The sequence below is a fragment of the Diabrotica undecimpunctata genome, unplaced genomic scaffold (assembly GCF_040954645.1).
Source record: "Diabrotica undecimpunctata isolate CICGRU unplaced genomic scaffold, icDiaUnde3 ctg00002415.1, whole genome shotgun sequence".
In the NCBI taxonomy this organism is placed as follows: Eukaryota; Metazoa; Arthropoda; class Insecta; order Coleoptera; family Chrysomelidae; genus Diabrotica; species Diabrotica undecimpunctata.
In genome coordinates, this window is record NW_027313605.1 from 1,125 (window position 1) to 18,833 (window position 17,709).

Below are 17,709 nucleotides of genomic sequence, written 5' to 3' on the forward strand. Positions count from 1 at the left end.
TCCTCAAGTTACGTCCCTGTTGATGAATCCTTTGAATGTAACAAACTTACAAAATATTTTCATTTTTCATCTGAGAGTGTTTATTTGTACTTTTTGGACCTCACACATAGTCCAATTTATCTATTCTATATAAAATGTCTGTACTTCCACTATTGTTTTAAGGATGCCCATAAAATTTTAATTATGCCCACATTATCTTATTAAAGAAATACAAGAGAGGGAGACCTAAGATGAAACCAAAGAATATAGGCGCATATGGGACAGTTCAAATGGGCGATTTGGTTTCGGTTATTATACTTCAAAACACTCTTTAAGATGGCGACTGCATAAACTCAAACCGTGACCGTCGGCTTAAAACCATCAAGGTGTAGTTAGGGGAAGTGGGAAAGGAGTAGGAGCGGAGCTATTTATTTAACTTATCCACGCCTATTCGCCATTTCGATGCCATGGATTTGCAAACTGTTTATTTTTTTCATTATATTACGAGGATAGGTTGATATTAAACTAGCCTTTGATAGATGGCGCTACTTGATACCGAATTGGTTTCGGTGTTGACATTTGCCATTCATGACATGACGTCTGTCAAAATTTTAAGTTTTAAAAACAATTATTTTGGTTTTTACAGTCGTCAAAAGCAAGCAAATTTTGTGTTTTCTGAGAAATGGAAAAACTCGAGTATCGTTTGGTGATTAAGTTCCTCCACAAAAAGGGTAAAACGAATGTGCAAATCAAAGCCGACCTGGACGAAGTTTATGGTGAGGTTGCACCTTCGTTAGCAACAGTAAAATTTTGGAAAGCTGAATTTGTTCGTGGTCGTACGAGTGTTTTTGATGATGAGCGTCTCGGGAGGCCAAATGAAGTCACCACGCCGGAAATGATCAACAAAATCCATGACATGATTATGGCAGATCGTCGAATTAAGCTCCGCGAGTTAATAGAGGTCCTATTATCATTTCCTACGAACGCGTACACAACATCATTCACCATCATTTGGACATGAAAAAGCTATCCGCGCGATGGGTGCCGCGTTTGCTGACAATCGATCAAATGCAAAAACGTGTGACCACTTCGGAGACGCTTTTGGCGATGATACGGCGCGATCCGAAAGATTTTTTTCGCCGATTTATCACCGTTGATGAAACCTGGGTACATTATTACACACCGGAAACCAAAGAACAGTCGAAACAGTGGCGCAAACGCGGAGAAGGGCCGCTGAAGAAGGCAAATAGTGCACATTCGGCCGGCAAAGTGATGGCGACTGTTTTCTGGGATGCGAAGGGCATCATCCACATCGACTACTTGGAAAAAAGAAAAACAATCAATGGTGAGTACTACGCAGCATTATTGGATCAATTCGATGCCGAATTGCGTCGAAAACGCCCCGGTTTGGAACGCAAAAAAGTACTCTTTCACCAAGACAATGCACCGGCTCACCGATCAGCTGTCGTCATGGCAAAATTACACGAATTGGGCTATGAATTGGTTGAACACCCACCGTATTCCCCAGATCTTGCCGCCAGCGATTTTTTCCTATTTCCAAACCTAAAAAAATGGCTCGGAGGACGCCGTTTCGCAACAAATGATGAAGTCGTCGCTGAAACTTCGGCCTATTTTGAAGAGCTCGAGCAAAAGTACTATTCGGATGGGATAAAAAAATTGGAACATCGTCTTACTAAGTGTTTCGAGCTAAAAGGGGACTATGTTGAGAAATAAAGAAATAAATCGATCTAATTCCAAAAAACTTGTTTTTTCTATCAAAGCTTCAAGCTATCAAAGTTTTATATCGATCCACCCTCTTATATTGTTAAATTTTAACATGCAAATAAAATTTTATAACTTTGAATTAAAAATAGGTTTGTTCCAACACTACGAAAAACCGTCACATAACTTTTTATTATACTGTTTTCCTGTCCAAAAATTTATGAAACATTTTAAGAAAAATTCAAAATTTTTCAATCACGCCAGTTTTCCCTAGGACCATAAGCTATGATATCCATTCCAGTTGCTGTCACGTGTCTAGTGGTATCAGTTTTGTTTGAGACTCAGAAAGTGCACCCTGAAAAGATATTTCAGAGTCTCTTCACAATTTAAAGTGTATTCACCTGACTTATTTTGGAGCGAGGGAATACTTATCTAAGGGTCTTTTGAGAGAACTTTATGAAACCTTCACATTTCTGCAGTCTATTCTATGCCCTAGCAATGCCCTCCATGATTCTCTTTTTGCCCTTCTAAGTTGTTGTATATTGAGTCCATGCTTTGCAATAATCGCCCCCCTCACCAGATCTTCTGGAGCAATTAAACTTTCATCTGGCGTCTGTCCTTTGCAGATTGTCATTCCACCAGGGGACTTTCCCGTTGAAATTCCTCACTATCACCGGGCAGTTATCTTTAAGCGCTGACATGACAATGAAATTGAATGGCGGCCATGTCTACGTTCAATGTATGGCTTATCGTCCCTTTAATCTTACCTAAACAATATTCCAGGTCTGCTTGATATGCTTCCCAATTTGTTTATTATGAGGACTACGATAAGTTTCCTTGATATGCTCATTGCCTGTCTCGATGGTCTGAACAAGACACCTCATCTAAGGCATGCCATTTTTTAACAGTTTGGTGTTTGTACTGCACCAGGTCAGATGGTACGCATTCATATCATAGCCAATGATTAATTGCAGTTCATTTTTCATGTAATCTATCACTAACTGTTCCAACTCCCTTGATGGTTGTTCGGGATCATCATATGGGAGGTATGCTGATCTGAGAACTATCTCCTTCACAACTCCTCCCTCTATAACCTTTATTCTTACTGTCGTTCAGTCTGTGGAACAGAGATCATAACAGAGGTCTTTTGTGTTGAGGTCTTGATTTTGCCTCTTTAGACGGGTCCTGATGGTTTCTTTATCAAGTTTTTTTTCGGAGACGCGGGTGAGGACCATGCTTGGGCAGATTATTTGGAATAATTATATTTAAGTTTACTCCCTCCCACAGGCCCTTAATAGTCTTCACCACTTCAGTCGTGCATTTTTTTGTATACTCGTTAACACAGTTCACCCAGAGGGTCCCTTCGCTAAACGATGTTTTCTGGAACTGCAGAAGTTCATTTTGACCTCAGATAGGAGCCTCATCAAGTGCTTGCTCCAGTTTGTTAATGATCCAATTTGCTTGAGCCCGATCTAGTTGAGTTTCAGGATGGTGTCTGTGTGCTACCACTATTCTGAATACTTTTGTCAGGGTGCTTTATGACCTAGTCTGCTCGATAGAGCCCCTTGGTTTCTTAGTAACTCTGTTACGAGGGGGGTGATGGTATTCTCCCGAAGTCTCTTTTTATCGTCGGGTGTTACTGATTTGGATTTTTTGATTTTTTGGGATTTGCTATGGTCTATGTTCCAGCAGCCATTTTTGCCTTTTTCTTATCTTCCTCTGTTGAGCTCTTGTGAGTCGTTATTTAAGACTTACTTATTTTCAAATTGTAAAAAATAATTCTTTGGTGTATGTGCTAAAAAGCAATTCTAGCGTACTAACAAGATCAGGAATTGTTTTTTGATCGAAACACTGTACAATTTTTTGAGCTTTCTCTCCCGATGATTGACTTTTAATTAATTTTATTTATAGTTTATAAGAGAGTTTTAATTATATTATTTGCAGATTTGTACATATTTCAATTAAAAATTTGATCATATTTTTTCTAAAAAGATTCATTTATTAAAAGTAAAATAATATTATTTTCTTTAAAAAAATTTATAAAACGCAAAAATTTAATGCTATTCTACGACCACGCGGCATCTACACATAAAAATATCTAAAGTTGCATTTGTTGCCCCACTCTTTCATATTTTAGAAGCAGTAATAGCGCTGACATGACCGCTCCCTAGTGGTACTAATAAGGAACTAAAATCTTGATCAACCTCTGCTTCTTTTTTATAACGTTGTTCAACCTTTGCCGACGCTGAAAAAATAACAGTGAAAGATCCTTCTATATGCGACTATATTCTTTGATGAAACGGAATGACCAGTTTACCAAACAATGCTGGAACAACTTTAATGACATTACTCTTGTGTTTTGATAATTTTAATAGTTCACTGTTGATTCGTGATTTCAAAAAAATCTTTCATTACGTTTAAATACAGTAGAGCTCAAGGTAGCTTTAATAATAATAAAAATGTATATTTTTGGACTCTATAGATGATCGTTTAATACTTTTAAATTTCAGGCAATTTGAAAACTACTTAATAGGATTGAGTAGGCGACAATTTCTCTATCTAAATAAACACAGCACACCTGAAAAGAAGTATAGTATAAAAAATAATCCTATAAAAGAACCAAGCAAAGAACAAAATACCATAGACGATGATACCGTACATGATGTGCCTGAAAGTGAAGTAGAATTCGTAGAAGAGGAAGTATCTGGGGAAGAGGAGATCATACATAGTGAGAATGAGAGTGATAGTAACTTAGAAGAATCCGATGATGATCATGAGGAAGAAGAATCTGATGATGATCAGGAGGGAGAAGAATGTGATGACGACGAAATTAACCAAGAAACAGATTCAATAGAAGATGAGCTAGAACTGGAAGATGACTCAGAAGATGAAGAACCTTCTAGCGATGAAGAAACCGAATCAAAAGGTGAATCTATTAATACAACAGATCATTCGAATGAACCAGAAGATGGATCTGACGAAGATGTAGAAATGAACGAAGAAGATACTAGTGAAACAACAAATAACGCACGACCATCAAATGTAAAAGTACAAAATAAAATGACGATAAAGAAATTCTCTTCGATTGATTCTATCACAGGACCTTTACCTGTTGTCTCTGGTATGAATTCATTCTTTAACGTAGATGTTAGTGAGGAACAGGATGTGTCTTCCGATGATGAAGTTGAGGTAAATATATGTTTATTTAGTAACAAATTAATTTCTTAGTATTACATGCTGATTTTGCTTTTGTGACTTTTTCGGACGCGCTATCTCAGAGTATATACAGTGTGCGTCTATAGTCTCCCGCTATTCTAGTCTAATCTTACTGATTCTAAGGCTGAAGTAGGGCTAGAAAAAAGGGACATTAGTTTTATCCGAAACACATATTGAAGCCATAGAAAATTAATTCGTATTATTCTTCTTTTGGTGCCTATTCGTTTCGAATATTAGTAATCATTCTGGCTATAATTATTTTATTAACTGATGCTTTAAATAGATTAGTTGTTGTTGTGGAGAACCATTTCCTCAGGTTTTTTAACCATGATATTCTTCTGCTCCCAATTCCTCGCTTTCCGAATACTTTGACTTGAAGGATTATTTTCAGTAATCTGCATTTAGTGCCGTTTCTCATTATGTGTGATATTCTAAATTTCTCCTTTTAATCGTAATCACTTCTCTTTCTTTCCCTATTCTTCGTAATACAGTCTCGTTGGTTATCTTGTCCGTCCATGATATCCTCAGGATTCTTCTGTAGAGCCACATCTCGAAGACTTAATTTTTTTTTCTCCATTGCTTCAGTGAGTGTCCAGGATTCAACTCCGTACTATAATAGCGAGAAGATATAACATCGTAGGAGCCTTACTTTTGTCTCCAGATTAAGGTTGTGGCTTTTAAAGAGTTTGGCCATGTTGTTGAATGCACTCCTAGCCTTCTCTATTCTACATTGTTCGTTTACTATTCTTCCAAGATAGGTTTTTCTTTCTTTCTTCCATCAGCTGCAGAATCTATGTCGTCATCCATGTATTATGGATGACGACATAGATGACCTTCTTCGTTCTTTATAAAATTGTCTTTAATGTCGTCTATCGTTTTATTAAGAGATTCTATCTTCTCTTCTTTGCTTTCCGTTGTATTATCGATTTCTTTGAATTTTCTATTTATTGTTTTTCTGACTATTTATTTTACTTCACTACATTTCAGTTTTCTTATGTCATGTTTTTTTATAGTTTTTTAGTTATTTTTTTTTCAAAAAAAAAAATGGTTGAAATATCAAAAAATAGGTTTATATTAACATGTTCTCCATCTATTGTTAACCAATTGTAAACATTGTGTTCTGTCTATTATAACCTTGAAAAGAAGTTCAGTCTGTGTTGAAACGTGTTTCGAGTTCTTGCTGAAGCTTAAGCCGAAACATTATAGCATGGGTCAAAACGGAAATATTGTATTCCGCAAACCCTGCCAGATGAATTTGCTATGATAATCGCTAGACTAGGTCAACGATGTCACCTAAGAGGAGGAGAAACTAATGGGCATGCACATGTACATAGTTGTTGTGATGTTTTAGTGACATTATTAAAATTACTGATGAGCGGTATTCTATAAAATTATTTTAAATGCGATCATATGACAAGTACATCACATACAGTAGATCCGCTGAATCTTTGCACATTGTCATCATTCGTATTATGGGAAATGAACAAAACATGTGAACCAAACTTACGTCAGTTATAAGAATTAGAAAATGGCTAATATTACAATGGACGGTTTTATACTTCCCTTATGTGATTTATTGCATTTTGAAAACTGGGTATACATTTATGAACGTGATTTTCCAATTTTTGGAAACCTACAGGTTGTCCAATAAAATCCATAGTAAATAAATATTTAAACCATAGTAATCAGAATTGAAAGTGTTTTCTGCATATAAGCAAGTGAAAGTTGCTTTAAAAGAATATGATTATTTTTCCTTTCTATAATTTTGCATACTGTCCGCCATATTTTTAATGCAGCTGCTACTCTCTTTAATAAAAATTGTTCGATGATATGTATTTTGATAAACGAACATACATTTCAATATGTTACCTGTTGTCCAAAGACCTTCCTCCCCATTTTTTTTTTAATTCGAAATACTCCAACACATTTAACACAGGATGTGCTTAAGAATTTAATGGTTTACCAGCCATACTCTAAAAATAAAAACTCTTAAAAATATTTTATATCACTCCGTTGACGTGGTTTTAGCCATATTTAAATAACTTAATCTTCTTCCTCTTCTTTTTGGCTTTTATTCTACTGAATAATCAGCCAGTACATTTGTTTCGTTAATTTTTGGGCCACTGTCGTGAGTCTGAGAATATATCTCATGCCCTATTATCAGTGAATATAGACATTTCATCACTTCATCTAACTAATATCTACATTTTATTTATGTTTTCTTATAAGTGGTTTAAATGTTAATATTGGATAGGTTATTATGAGGGTTATAATTTTATTTGGTTGATCTGTAGAAATCTGAGAAGAATTTTGATAATTTCAGGGTTAATATCGCATAGAAGCATTGGTATGTTAATTGGGGTTTTAATATTAATTTTGATCAGTTCCTGATATACATCGCGCTATCTCAGAGTGTTTATTGGGAATTCCCAAAATATGTGTTCTAATGTTTCCATTTGTCCATATTCACAGTATGGGTTATCGCGAATGTTGATTTTATATAAATGTACTCCTGTCAGGCAATGACCAGTTCTCATTCTAATAATGGTAGTAATATGCCGCCTATCTATGTATCTTCTTCTTCTTCTTCATGTGCCATCTCCTCTAAGAAGGTTGGCAACTAAGGACAATTCGCACTTTCGATACCGCTGCTCTAAAGAGGTCAGCAGAAGTGCAGTTAAACCAAGCTCTCAAATTGTTTAAACAGGAGATGCGTCTTCTTCCGCGACTCCTTCTACTCTGTATTCTTCCTTGCATTATTAATTCCAACAAGTTATAACGCTCGCTCCTTATGACATGCCCTATATATTGCAGTTTTCTGACTTTAATTGTATTTAAAACCTTTTTCTATGTATGGGATTGTGTCAAACCATGGTTTATTAGGAAAACATTTTTGTATGTTGTTATACCACTTACCAATTAACCAATTATTTTTTTAATACTTAATCTCATTTTAGCAAGAATATTTAATTCAGCCCCAACCATTGCCAGTTTGTCAGCTATTTCATTTTCCTCGATATCATTATGTCCAGGAATCCAACATAATCTAATATCTTTCCCATATTTATTTAAATACTATAATTTCTTTTCAACTTCTAAGATTCTGTAGTCCTTTGCTGCAGTTATCATATTGTTATTAATTTTGTCTATAGCGTTTTTTGAGTCCGTAAATATTATGGCTTTATCAAAAATTTTTTCCTCACAAATCATTAGGAACTTTTGAATAGCTATTATTTCAGTTGTACAGATATGAATAAACGCGCTATCTCAGAGTAACAAGGAATTTTTTAGAAAAGCAATAATTTATACTAAATGTGTGTATTCCTATGCCCGTTTTGGCTTGCTCAAGGTTTTGATTGTTTTGTTTTTTTGAAGCATCTGTGTATGTAATTATATTAATACGAATTTACAAAATTATAATATTCCCAAAAGTTATGGGAACTATTTTTTTTAATAATGTTTTTATGATTGGTATATTATAAGTCTAGATATTGTATTCATTTGAGTAGCAGGCTAGTATGTCACTTGTGTCACTTGAGAATTTAATGGTTTACCAGGCATACTCTAAAAATAAATACCGTTAAAAATATTTCATATCACTCCGTTGACGTGTATTTAGCCATATTTAAATAACTTAATGTCAATTTAGAGGTTAGAACAAAATATTATTCGTCATTAGCTAATAAATAATTTCTTTCGGAACAGTAACCATTTTTTATTTCTACAAAAAATTGTATAAATGTTCGATGCTTCTCTTGTCTTTGTTATTTTTTTTTACTTCTGTTATTTCTAGCCGTTTCTCCAATTCTCGTTTTTGTCTATATATTTATTATATAGATGAATTAACTGCATTTTAGTTAAATAAAAAGAAAATTCGTAAACTTTTTCATTTAAAAAGAAAATCCAAAATTTTCTTTTTCTGCTTTCCCGTCAAGACAGTACGCCGCTGACAAACTGAAAACTTGTACATGTACGTTCTATTCAACACTTTGAAAAGCAAGTGTTCCTTCCTGGGTTTTTCAACAGGTTTAAACCACCCTAAAAACCTCCTGTTCATCTTTCTGCAACGTACGAATCTGCACTCCCAAAACCAAAAAACTTCACCCCGTGTTCATTCTAATGCAAAAACACATTGACGACCTCCCCAACGAGTACGCAAATCACCTTGAAGCAACCTCCTTAACTTTCTGAACCTTCATTGCCTAATCCCTCATCCCAACTCCGGGCAGAGTGAGATTGGGTTCTTGTGGTTTCCAAAACTCATTGCACAATGATACCTGTCACCCTAGTGGAACTTTTCGGGCTTCTTTACATTCACAAGTCTTGAAGAGTAATAAAGAAATTCCTAACCAGGGACAATAACGCAAAGTGCTAACCCTAAATAAATAAAATCATCCTACCAATTCCTCAATAGAACAACGCACCACCACTTGGGTTTTCATATATTCTGTCCAAGTTGTAACGTTATTGTTGATATTTCCTGAATAATTAAAATTGAAATAACTATTATGTGCTTTCCAACAAACCAATTTACAATAACTTATGTAAAAGTAAGTGAAAATACGCATTTTTTAATTCCAATTGCAATCAAATACCACTATAATTTAATAACATTTCACATAATCATTTTGTTCATATCATATAAGTTCATACTTGGCTAATTCAATCCTGGCAGTTGTCAGCTTTGTCTCAAATTGCGAGCAATAATTCTCGATATGCCTAAAACACAACATTACGTCACGACTGACAAAGACTCTGAAAATAATCGTTACGAATCGTACATTAAATATTTAATGTACTAGAGATGTAGTTTAAGTTAATAGCCTAAATTAATGTGGTGCAAAATTAGTTGATAAATAAATTTTTTCACTGTTGAGTCTACTGTTCAAAGTAATTTAAAAATTATGAAACCATTTTTGAAACTTTCTTTGACAACTGCAATTAATAGTCCGATATATCGTTTTAGCAAACAACTGTAAAAAAGAAGAAACTATCGGCAGCCGAAAGAGCTCAATTGGCCAAGGAGGAAGAAGAACGATTAAGAAAAATCGAAAAAAGAGTTGGCAGATCCCACCAAAGCTCCCGAAAGCGCAGAACATTTCGATAGGCTGCTCCTTGCCAGCCCAAATTCATCCAAATTATGGGTGCAATATATGTCATTCCATGTAGCTGTAAGTATATACCATGAACATTACAGAACTGTGATTATTTTTTCAATTCTATCGTTAGGAATGCACAATATATAACTGATAATATTTGAGATGATACAAGCAATCATTATTATTGTCATTTCATTCATAGTCTTTATGTACAACTAATCAGTATGAAAGTTTAAAGCGTAAATATTTTTTATGTTCATTTTTTGTTCATAGTAAAAACCGAAAATGGACGTGGATATCTCCCGATAAAATGACGAAAAACGAGATCGATTACTTCTTGTGTGGGAACAAAGACATTTTTGAAGACATAACTGCTCTCAATCGATTCACAACTGGCCGCGATCATCGCCTTTTAAGAGCAAAGATTCTTGTTAAACAGACGAAACCAGTAGAAACAGGCCACATAATTATTGTAATCGGATAGATCAACCTAAAATACGACAGAAGGGAGATGAGTACAGAGAAGTCTTAAGAAAAGAATTTGTAGAACATTATCAACAAGAATATTCCGACATGATGAACACAATTAATAAAGATATGCAACGATAGCTCTTGAAAGCAGGACTGACTGTTGCAAAGAAAACGAAAAATAAAGAAGACAGAATAAGTGATGGAAAAAAAAAACGGTTGATGGAAAAGAGACGCACATTTCTAAGCGAAGGAAAGCGAAACACCGATGGTTTCAAAGAATTGAATAAACAAATAAAGAAGGGAGTAAAGGAAGATTTAAGGATCTACAATGAAAACAAGGTAGAAAAAATAATAGAAAAGAACCGAGGCCTGAAATGCTTAAGATCAAACTTAGGAAAGCCTATAATAATCTCATTGAAGGATAAAGATGGAAAAGAAATAAAAGAAAAGAACGAAATCCTTAAAGTTACTCGAGACATTTTACTATGATTTATATTCCTCAAACAAGAACCCAGATAACACTGCAAAGGAAGACCTTAAGAGAAAGATAACGAATGTCAACTCAGAAATACTCCCTAACATAGAATCCTTCGAAATAAAACAAGCTATTACACAAATAAAGAACAATAAGGCTCGGGGCCCAGATGGAATACTTGTAGCAATGTTGAAGGAGGGGAGTTAAATTATTCTCGAAGAATTAAAAATTTTTTTCAACGAATGTCTTCACAGAGGAGAAGTCCCAGGTGATTGGAATGAAAGTTTGACAATACTTCTCTTCAAAAAAGGAGACAGGGGAGATTTGAAGAACTATAGGCCAATCTCTCTGCTGTCCCAAATGTACAAACTGTTTATGAGAGTAATAACTAACAGGTTATGTCGAAGCTCGATAGCTATCAACCGGTTAGAGCAGGCAGGATTCCGAAAGGGTTACAGTCAGAATGCTAATAGAGAAAGCCAATGAATATCACTTGAACTTATATATTGGTTTCGTTGATTATGAAAAGGCATTCGACTCCATAGAACTTTGGGCAATAGAGAGAACTGTGAACAACTGCAGGATAGACTCTCGATACAGAATGCTCATACATAATATTTACAAGAAAGCTAAAATGAAAATACAAATAGATGTAAAAACCAAAGCTATACCAATCAACAGAGGAGTTCGTCAGAGAAATGTTATCTTACCAAAGCTATTCACACTTGGACTGGAAGACGTGTTCAAAGACATTAACTGGGCAGATAAAGGAATAAATGTTAATGGAATAAAACTGAGTCATTTGAGATACGCTGATGGCATTGTAATATTCGCTACAAGTTTCGAAGAACTACAGACCATGATGACGCAACTATTTCAAGATTCGGAAAAAGTAGGTCTTACGATGAACTTGGAAAAAAACAAAAATAATACCAAATACACCGAACATTACAGGAATAACGTTGAACGACACAAATTTAGAAACACTAAGCGAATACATCTATCTGGGACAGATAATGAAAGTTAACAAAGAAGATCAAACTGCCGAAATTACCAGAAGAATAAGGTTAGCGTGGGCAGGATTTGGAAAATTGAGTTGGATCTTAAAAAGCACTAAAATAGGACATATTTGAAAACCAGAATTTATGATCAGTGTATCCTCCCTATACTCACGTATGGTTCACAGACGTGGACACTCACCAAGGCTAATATGGATAAAAATAGTAAAGGCACAAAGAGCACAATGGAAAGATCAATGCTCGGGGTGAGACTTATAGACAAAAAAACAAACAAATGGATTAGAAGCAAAACCAAAGTAAAAGACGCATGAGAACATGCTGCCAAATTAAAATGTAGCTTCGCAGGATACAATGCCCGACTGAAGGATAAAAGGTGGAACCGCGATATACAACAATGGAGACCATGGTTAGGAAAGAGAAGCAAAGGAAGACCACAAATGAGATGGGCTGATGACATTAAGAAGATCGGAGGACACAACTGGAAGCAAGTGGCGCAAAATAGAGAACACTGCATTGATTTGGGGGAGGCCTATGTTCAAAGTTGGATTACTTAAGGCTGAAGAAGAAGAAGAAGAAGTAAAAACAAACAGCATTTTTTTACATTACATTGCTGATTGTACTACTTACATTAACTATTAAGAAACCTTCGGGACTTTTTCAGCATATCTTTTAATTGGACTTTGTATACTCCGGCCTCTTACATCAAGCCGACATGGAGATTTGTCATTTTATCCGATGAAGCTGCCTTATTGTACTGAAAGTTCGCCTGTACGATCCTGATTGGGGATCATTGAGATCTATTGGGGACAGCGACAGAGTCCGCTACTGTGGTCGCCTCTCAGCTCGTTCCTTCTATATTGATATTTCTGAGTATTCTTCTTCAAGAAAACCGTGCGAAGGCATTTATTCCTCTAGAGTTCTCTAGCTCTCTGGGCTATCGCTTAGGTAATACTTTCCCTCGGTACAATGGATCCTCTGGGCATGATAGTGTCAAGTCTCGGGATTAAGAAGCGCATTTAGGTTTTTTTCTATTTAAATAAAGATCTATCTATCTGTATGATGAGCCAATTGCAGTGCAGCTGTTTAGTGGTTTGCCCATTGAGTGTAGGTGTGGTGTAGGTGTCCATGTGTATTTTGTGTTAATGCCTGTATATATGTATGCCTGTGTGAATGTGTGTCATGTTCGATAAACAAATTTACACTTAATGACATAGCTGTTGTCATATTCTTAGTTGATCCACGAGTTTTTATTTTGTTATGCCTTATTCATCACACCTGTTCTATTATTCTATATACACGTAGGAGGTTTATTACTAATTGGAACGCGCGATGGTGAGTATGAGAACTTCACCACTCAGTTTGTCCTGTGCGGAATACTGGATAGATCAGACCCGCAGTATCAGGCCGGAATGAATAAACAAACGACGTAGAAAAGTTGCTAAGGTAAGGTTCTTGTCTATTATAATCAGAAAAAGGGATGTGGCGGAGTAAATGAAAGGGGAAAGGATGGAGAGAAAAAAATTAAGATTGCCTCATGTCGAAAAGGTAATAGAATAGTTCTTCGGTATTCATGAGCAGATAAAGGTGTATGACTTATCAAAATAATGAAAAAGGGCTGAAAAATAGGGCTGAAATATAACGATACGCAAAAGCAAGATGAGGCACTTTCGAGAGTCGTATCTTTGGTATTAATTCGTAACCTCAAGGTCTTCCCGGAAAGAAAAAGTGGTGAATAATACATACGAATAATACAATGAACGGTCGCCATTTTGAATCTTGGTAACAACATTCCAGGGACACGGTGATATACGAACTTTGAACTGAGGTATTAGGTACTTACCGTATGATCCAATTAAAAATATTTTTTTTACAAAAGCTTCGCTTCTGTCAAGTGTCATACGATTACGCCCCTTTTATGATTTTAGGCTACCGAATTTGAGAAGGCAAGGGCAGTGGCAAAGCGAGCATTAGAAAACATTAACTATACTTATGTTGAGGAACGTTTGAACATCTGGATTACATTATTGAACTTTGAAAATACATATGGAACTAGCGTAAGTTTGTTTTTATTTATTATTTATCAATTTCATCCACTATTCTTATTTGTTTTTATATTTTTTACTATAACATCCGTTGAACGTTATCAACGACAAAACTAAGTCATATAGTTTAATAGTCGATACTCTCCAATCCGGAATATGCAGTTTGTTATGAATATTTAGAGATAGTAAATACCTCTACTGTTATAAATCCGGAAATTTGAATATCTTATTCATAAATACAATTTCTTTTAGGAATCATTTGACAAAATATTTGAAGAAGCTGTTAAATGTAACGATGATTTAAAAATTTACTTAGAAACCATCCGAATATTAGCAGAGTCAGGTAAAATAGCTGATATGGAAGAAAAAATTAAGAAAGTTAGGAATAAACACAAGCAGAACCCTCATATGTGGACTGAAGTTGCAAAAACATACTATCTATTGGACAAATTCAAAGAAGCTAGGAATTTAAAGGATGCTGCCTTAAAATCTATAACGATCAAGAAAATACGTAAGTAGTAAATTTTTAATTTTCCTGCAACTGTTATTTTCATCATATGCATCGTTTGTTATAATGGAGTACAGTTATTAATTTATTATTATTACTTTGATATATCTTAGTTATATCTGTTGCAGAATTGGATATAATCGTTCAGTTTGCTCTAATGGAATTTAATTATGGAGAACCAGATTATGGTTCAGCTATATTTGAAACAATGCTAAGTTCGGATCCAAAGAAAGTAACAATTTGGACGATGTACGTTGACCAGTTAGTTAAAAAAGGGAAGATCGATGAAGCTAGGTAATTATTGTACATTTCCTTATAAAACCATTGAACGTTATCAAATTTTGATGTTGAAATTTTCGCAGAGTTGCCATATTGTCGGGATAGTAGGAAATCTGGGGAATTATGAAAGGATGAAAATGTAAGATTATTATTATAAATTGATCATTTATTCAGAGGTACCTGATGAAAAATTCTAGCCATAGAAATAATAAATTTTAATAAAGAATTTGTGTTATTTAAGTTAAATACAAAACCAACTCGTACTAGACAATATATATTTATTCTAACTAATATTTTAATACATTTTAAAGCTCTACACTAAATACACAATAAAAATGAACTATCGGCTATGCTATCGGCGACACTAGTAATTAACAGCATACCGTATCATTTAGTAGTTATTCTACGCGGAAGAATTTACTATAACTTAGTTAGAGCACTGTTTTCTCGGTGTTACTGTTATAGCAAGGGCGTGCGCCAGGGAATTGTACGCACTTGAATTTATTCATTTATATTTAATGATCAGAAGAATAACAAAGATGAAATCAAATTAATAAATGTTAGAATGAGGTTTTACAACAGCATAATAATATGAATTCGTTATTGTAATGTATAAAATTGACATTCTAAGTACATATCTGAGTAATAAATCAAAAAAACTCAAAAGTGGAAATTAATATTTTACTCAGAATCAGATTCTGATGTGCTGCTCTCATTAACTACGTTAATTATCAGTGGTTAAACTTGAGTCTAAATGATATTGTCAAGATCCCACATCTTTGTTCGATTTTCTGTTGAACATGCTGTATACATTTTTGTCATTTTGTAATTTTTTAAGTCTGCCCAAATGAACTAAATTGGATTGAGCTTACATTGGTATGGTGGAAGCCCCAATACTATTTTATTTTTTTCTTTATCCTTTTCATCTACAATATTCTTAGTGTATTCTTTTTTATGTTTATTCACAATAGTCAAAAGCTCGACTTTTAGAAGAGAATTTTCAAAACTTGGTTCATTCCAAAATGATTGGAATATTGGAATACTTACCGCACCATACACAAAAAAGGAGATATCACATATTTATAGACTACAAAACAGTCTACGACTCTGTGAATAGAAGAGAAATGTTTAATCCAATGAATATCCAATGAGCTAGGAATACCAAATCAGTTGGTAAATTTAACAAAGCTAACTCTTGAAAAAGTTGAATGTAGAGGTCGAATTCAGGGGAAACTGTCTGAACCTTTTAAAACAAATAACGGGCTGCCCTAGGGAGACCCTCTCTCCTGTATACTGTTTAATCTGGCTCTGGAAAAAGTAATACGTATGTCACAAATCACAAACACTGGTTCAATATATAATAAATCAGTGCAAATCCTGGCCTATGCTGATAATATCAATATTGTTGGAAGAATGGAAAACGCTGTACGAGAGGCGTATGTAGCATTAAAAGAATCAGCTACAAAAATAGATTTAATAATAAACACCAACAAAACGAAGTATATGAAAATAAGCACGCAACCACAAATACTACGACCACTTATATACCACGACCACTCGTTATAGAAAACGACGTCATCGAAGCAGTGAACGAATTTGTATACCTGGGAGCGCTCCTTAACACTGAAAATAGAGATAAACCGCAGAATTTGCACGGCCAACAGATGCTATTTTGGGCTCCTTAAATCCACAATTATATCGATAAATACAAAAATAAAACCCTACAAAACAATAATACGACCAGTCCTAACATATGGTTCAGAGACTTGGACTCTAACAAAAAATAATGAAAATATGTTAGGATGTTTCGAAAGAAAAGTACTAAGGCGAATCTATGGAGCAGTGAATGACAATGGAGTGTGGAGAAGACGATAGAACTTCGAACTTTATACCTTGATAGACTCATTGGTCAGAGAAGAGGAAGACCTAGAACAAGGTTCCTTGATAACATCGATGAAGACATGAGAGATATGGGAATACGTCCTTGGCGGAGAAAGACAATGGATAGGGACGACTGGAGGAGGCTAGGACCCACGTAGGGTTATAAAGCCAGAATGATGATGATGATGATTGTCAAAACTTTTATCTAAAACTAATCTAAACTAATATTCTTTGATCGTAACCAATTTTGAATATCCGCTTTCTTCGACGCGGTTGTCGGTATTTTTTCCACTCTTCTTGAGTGGTTCGGTGATTATCTAAAATAATCACTGAATTTCTGTCTAGTTGTCTAGTCTAATACCGAAAAGAATCACTTTTCAAATGACTTGCCAATCATCTCTTCATGATGTGCAACAATAATTGTTTTGTAGTTACTATATGTGAAAATTTATCAAGTATACTGAAAATATAAAATGATCTACATAGTTCAACACACATTTAAACGTACCTGATGATTTTTTAAATCCAGTCGACAAACCATCCAGAAAGGCTTGCCCTGAGGAAACGATAGACTTATAGACCCAAACTTTAGATTTCGTATGTCCAGCATTAACACACGTCTCATCCATGTAATAAATCTTACGACGATCATTTCGGTAGGATTTCATTAAAAAAAATATTCCCTCCTACAAAAAAAAAATCTCATCATTTTCTAACAACATGCTCCGCCTTTCTCACTTTTGATACTTAAAATTAAGTGTCTTAAGACGTTTATAAAATGTTGTTTAAAAACCAAAAATCAAAATGAAGAAAAGATAGAACATTCATATGTGCAACATGGAATATACAAGGATGGAACAAAAAGGCGACGGAAGTAGGAGTTTAGAGAAAACAACATCGACATACTAGTAACAACAGAAACCAAAAAGAAAGAAAATGGAACGGAAACAATAGAAGACCATATCCACTGCTGGAGCGGAGTTAATAAAGAATGTAGAGCAAAGGCAGGAGTGGGAAT

The 17,709-nt window shown here is 34.8% G+C and overlaps 1 protein-coding gene across 1 annotated transcript; it reads left to right on the plus strand.

The window, feature by feature from the left end:
- Window positions 1–4,211: 4,211 nt before the first annotated feature.
- Window positions 4,212–14,881, plus strand: LOC140431981 (rRNA biogenesis protein RRP5-like; the record flags this gene model as incomplete). The annotated part of the gene is given in 6 exon segments (XM_072519848.1): window positions 4,212–4,890; window positions 9,884–9,970; window positions 9,972–10,088; window positions 13,907–14,035; window positions 14,276–14,534; window positions 14,660–14,881. Coding segments are annotated over 6 exon segments (1,441 nt in total), but the record flags the coding sequence as incomplete, so codon positions are not given.
- Between the last annotated feature and the right edge of the window lie 2,828 nt (window positions 14,882–17,709).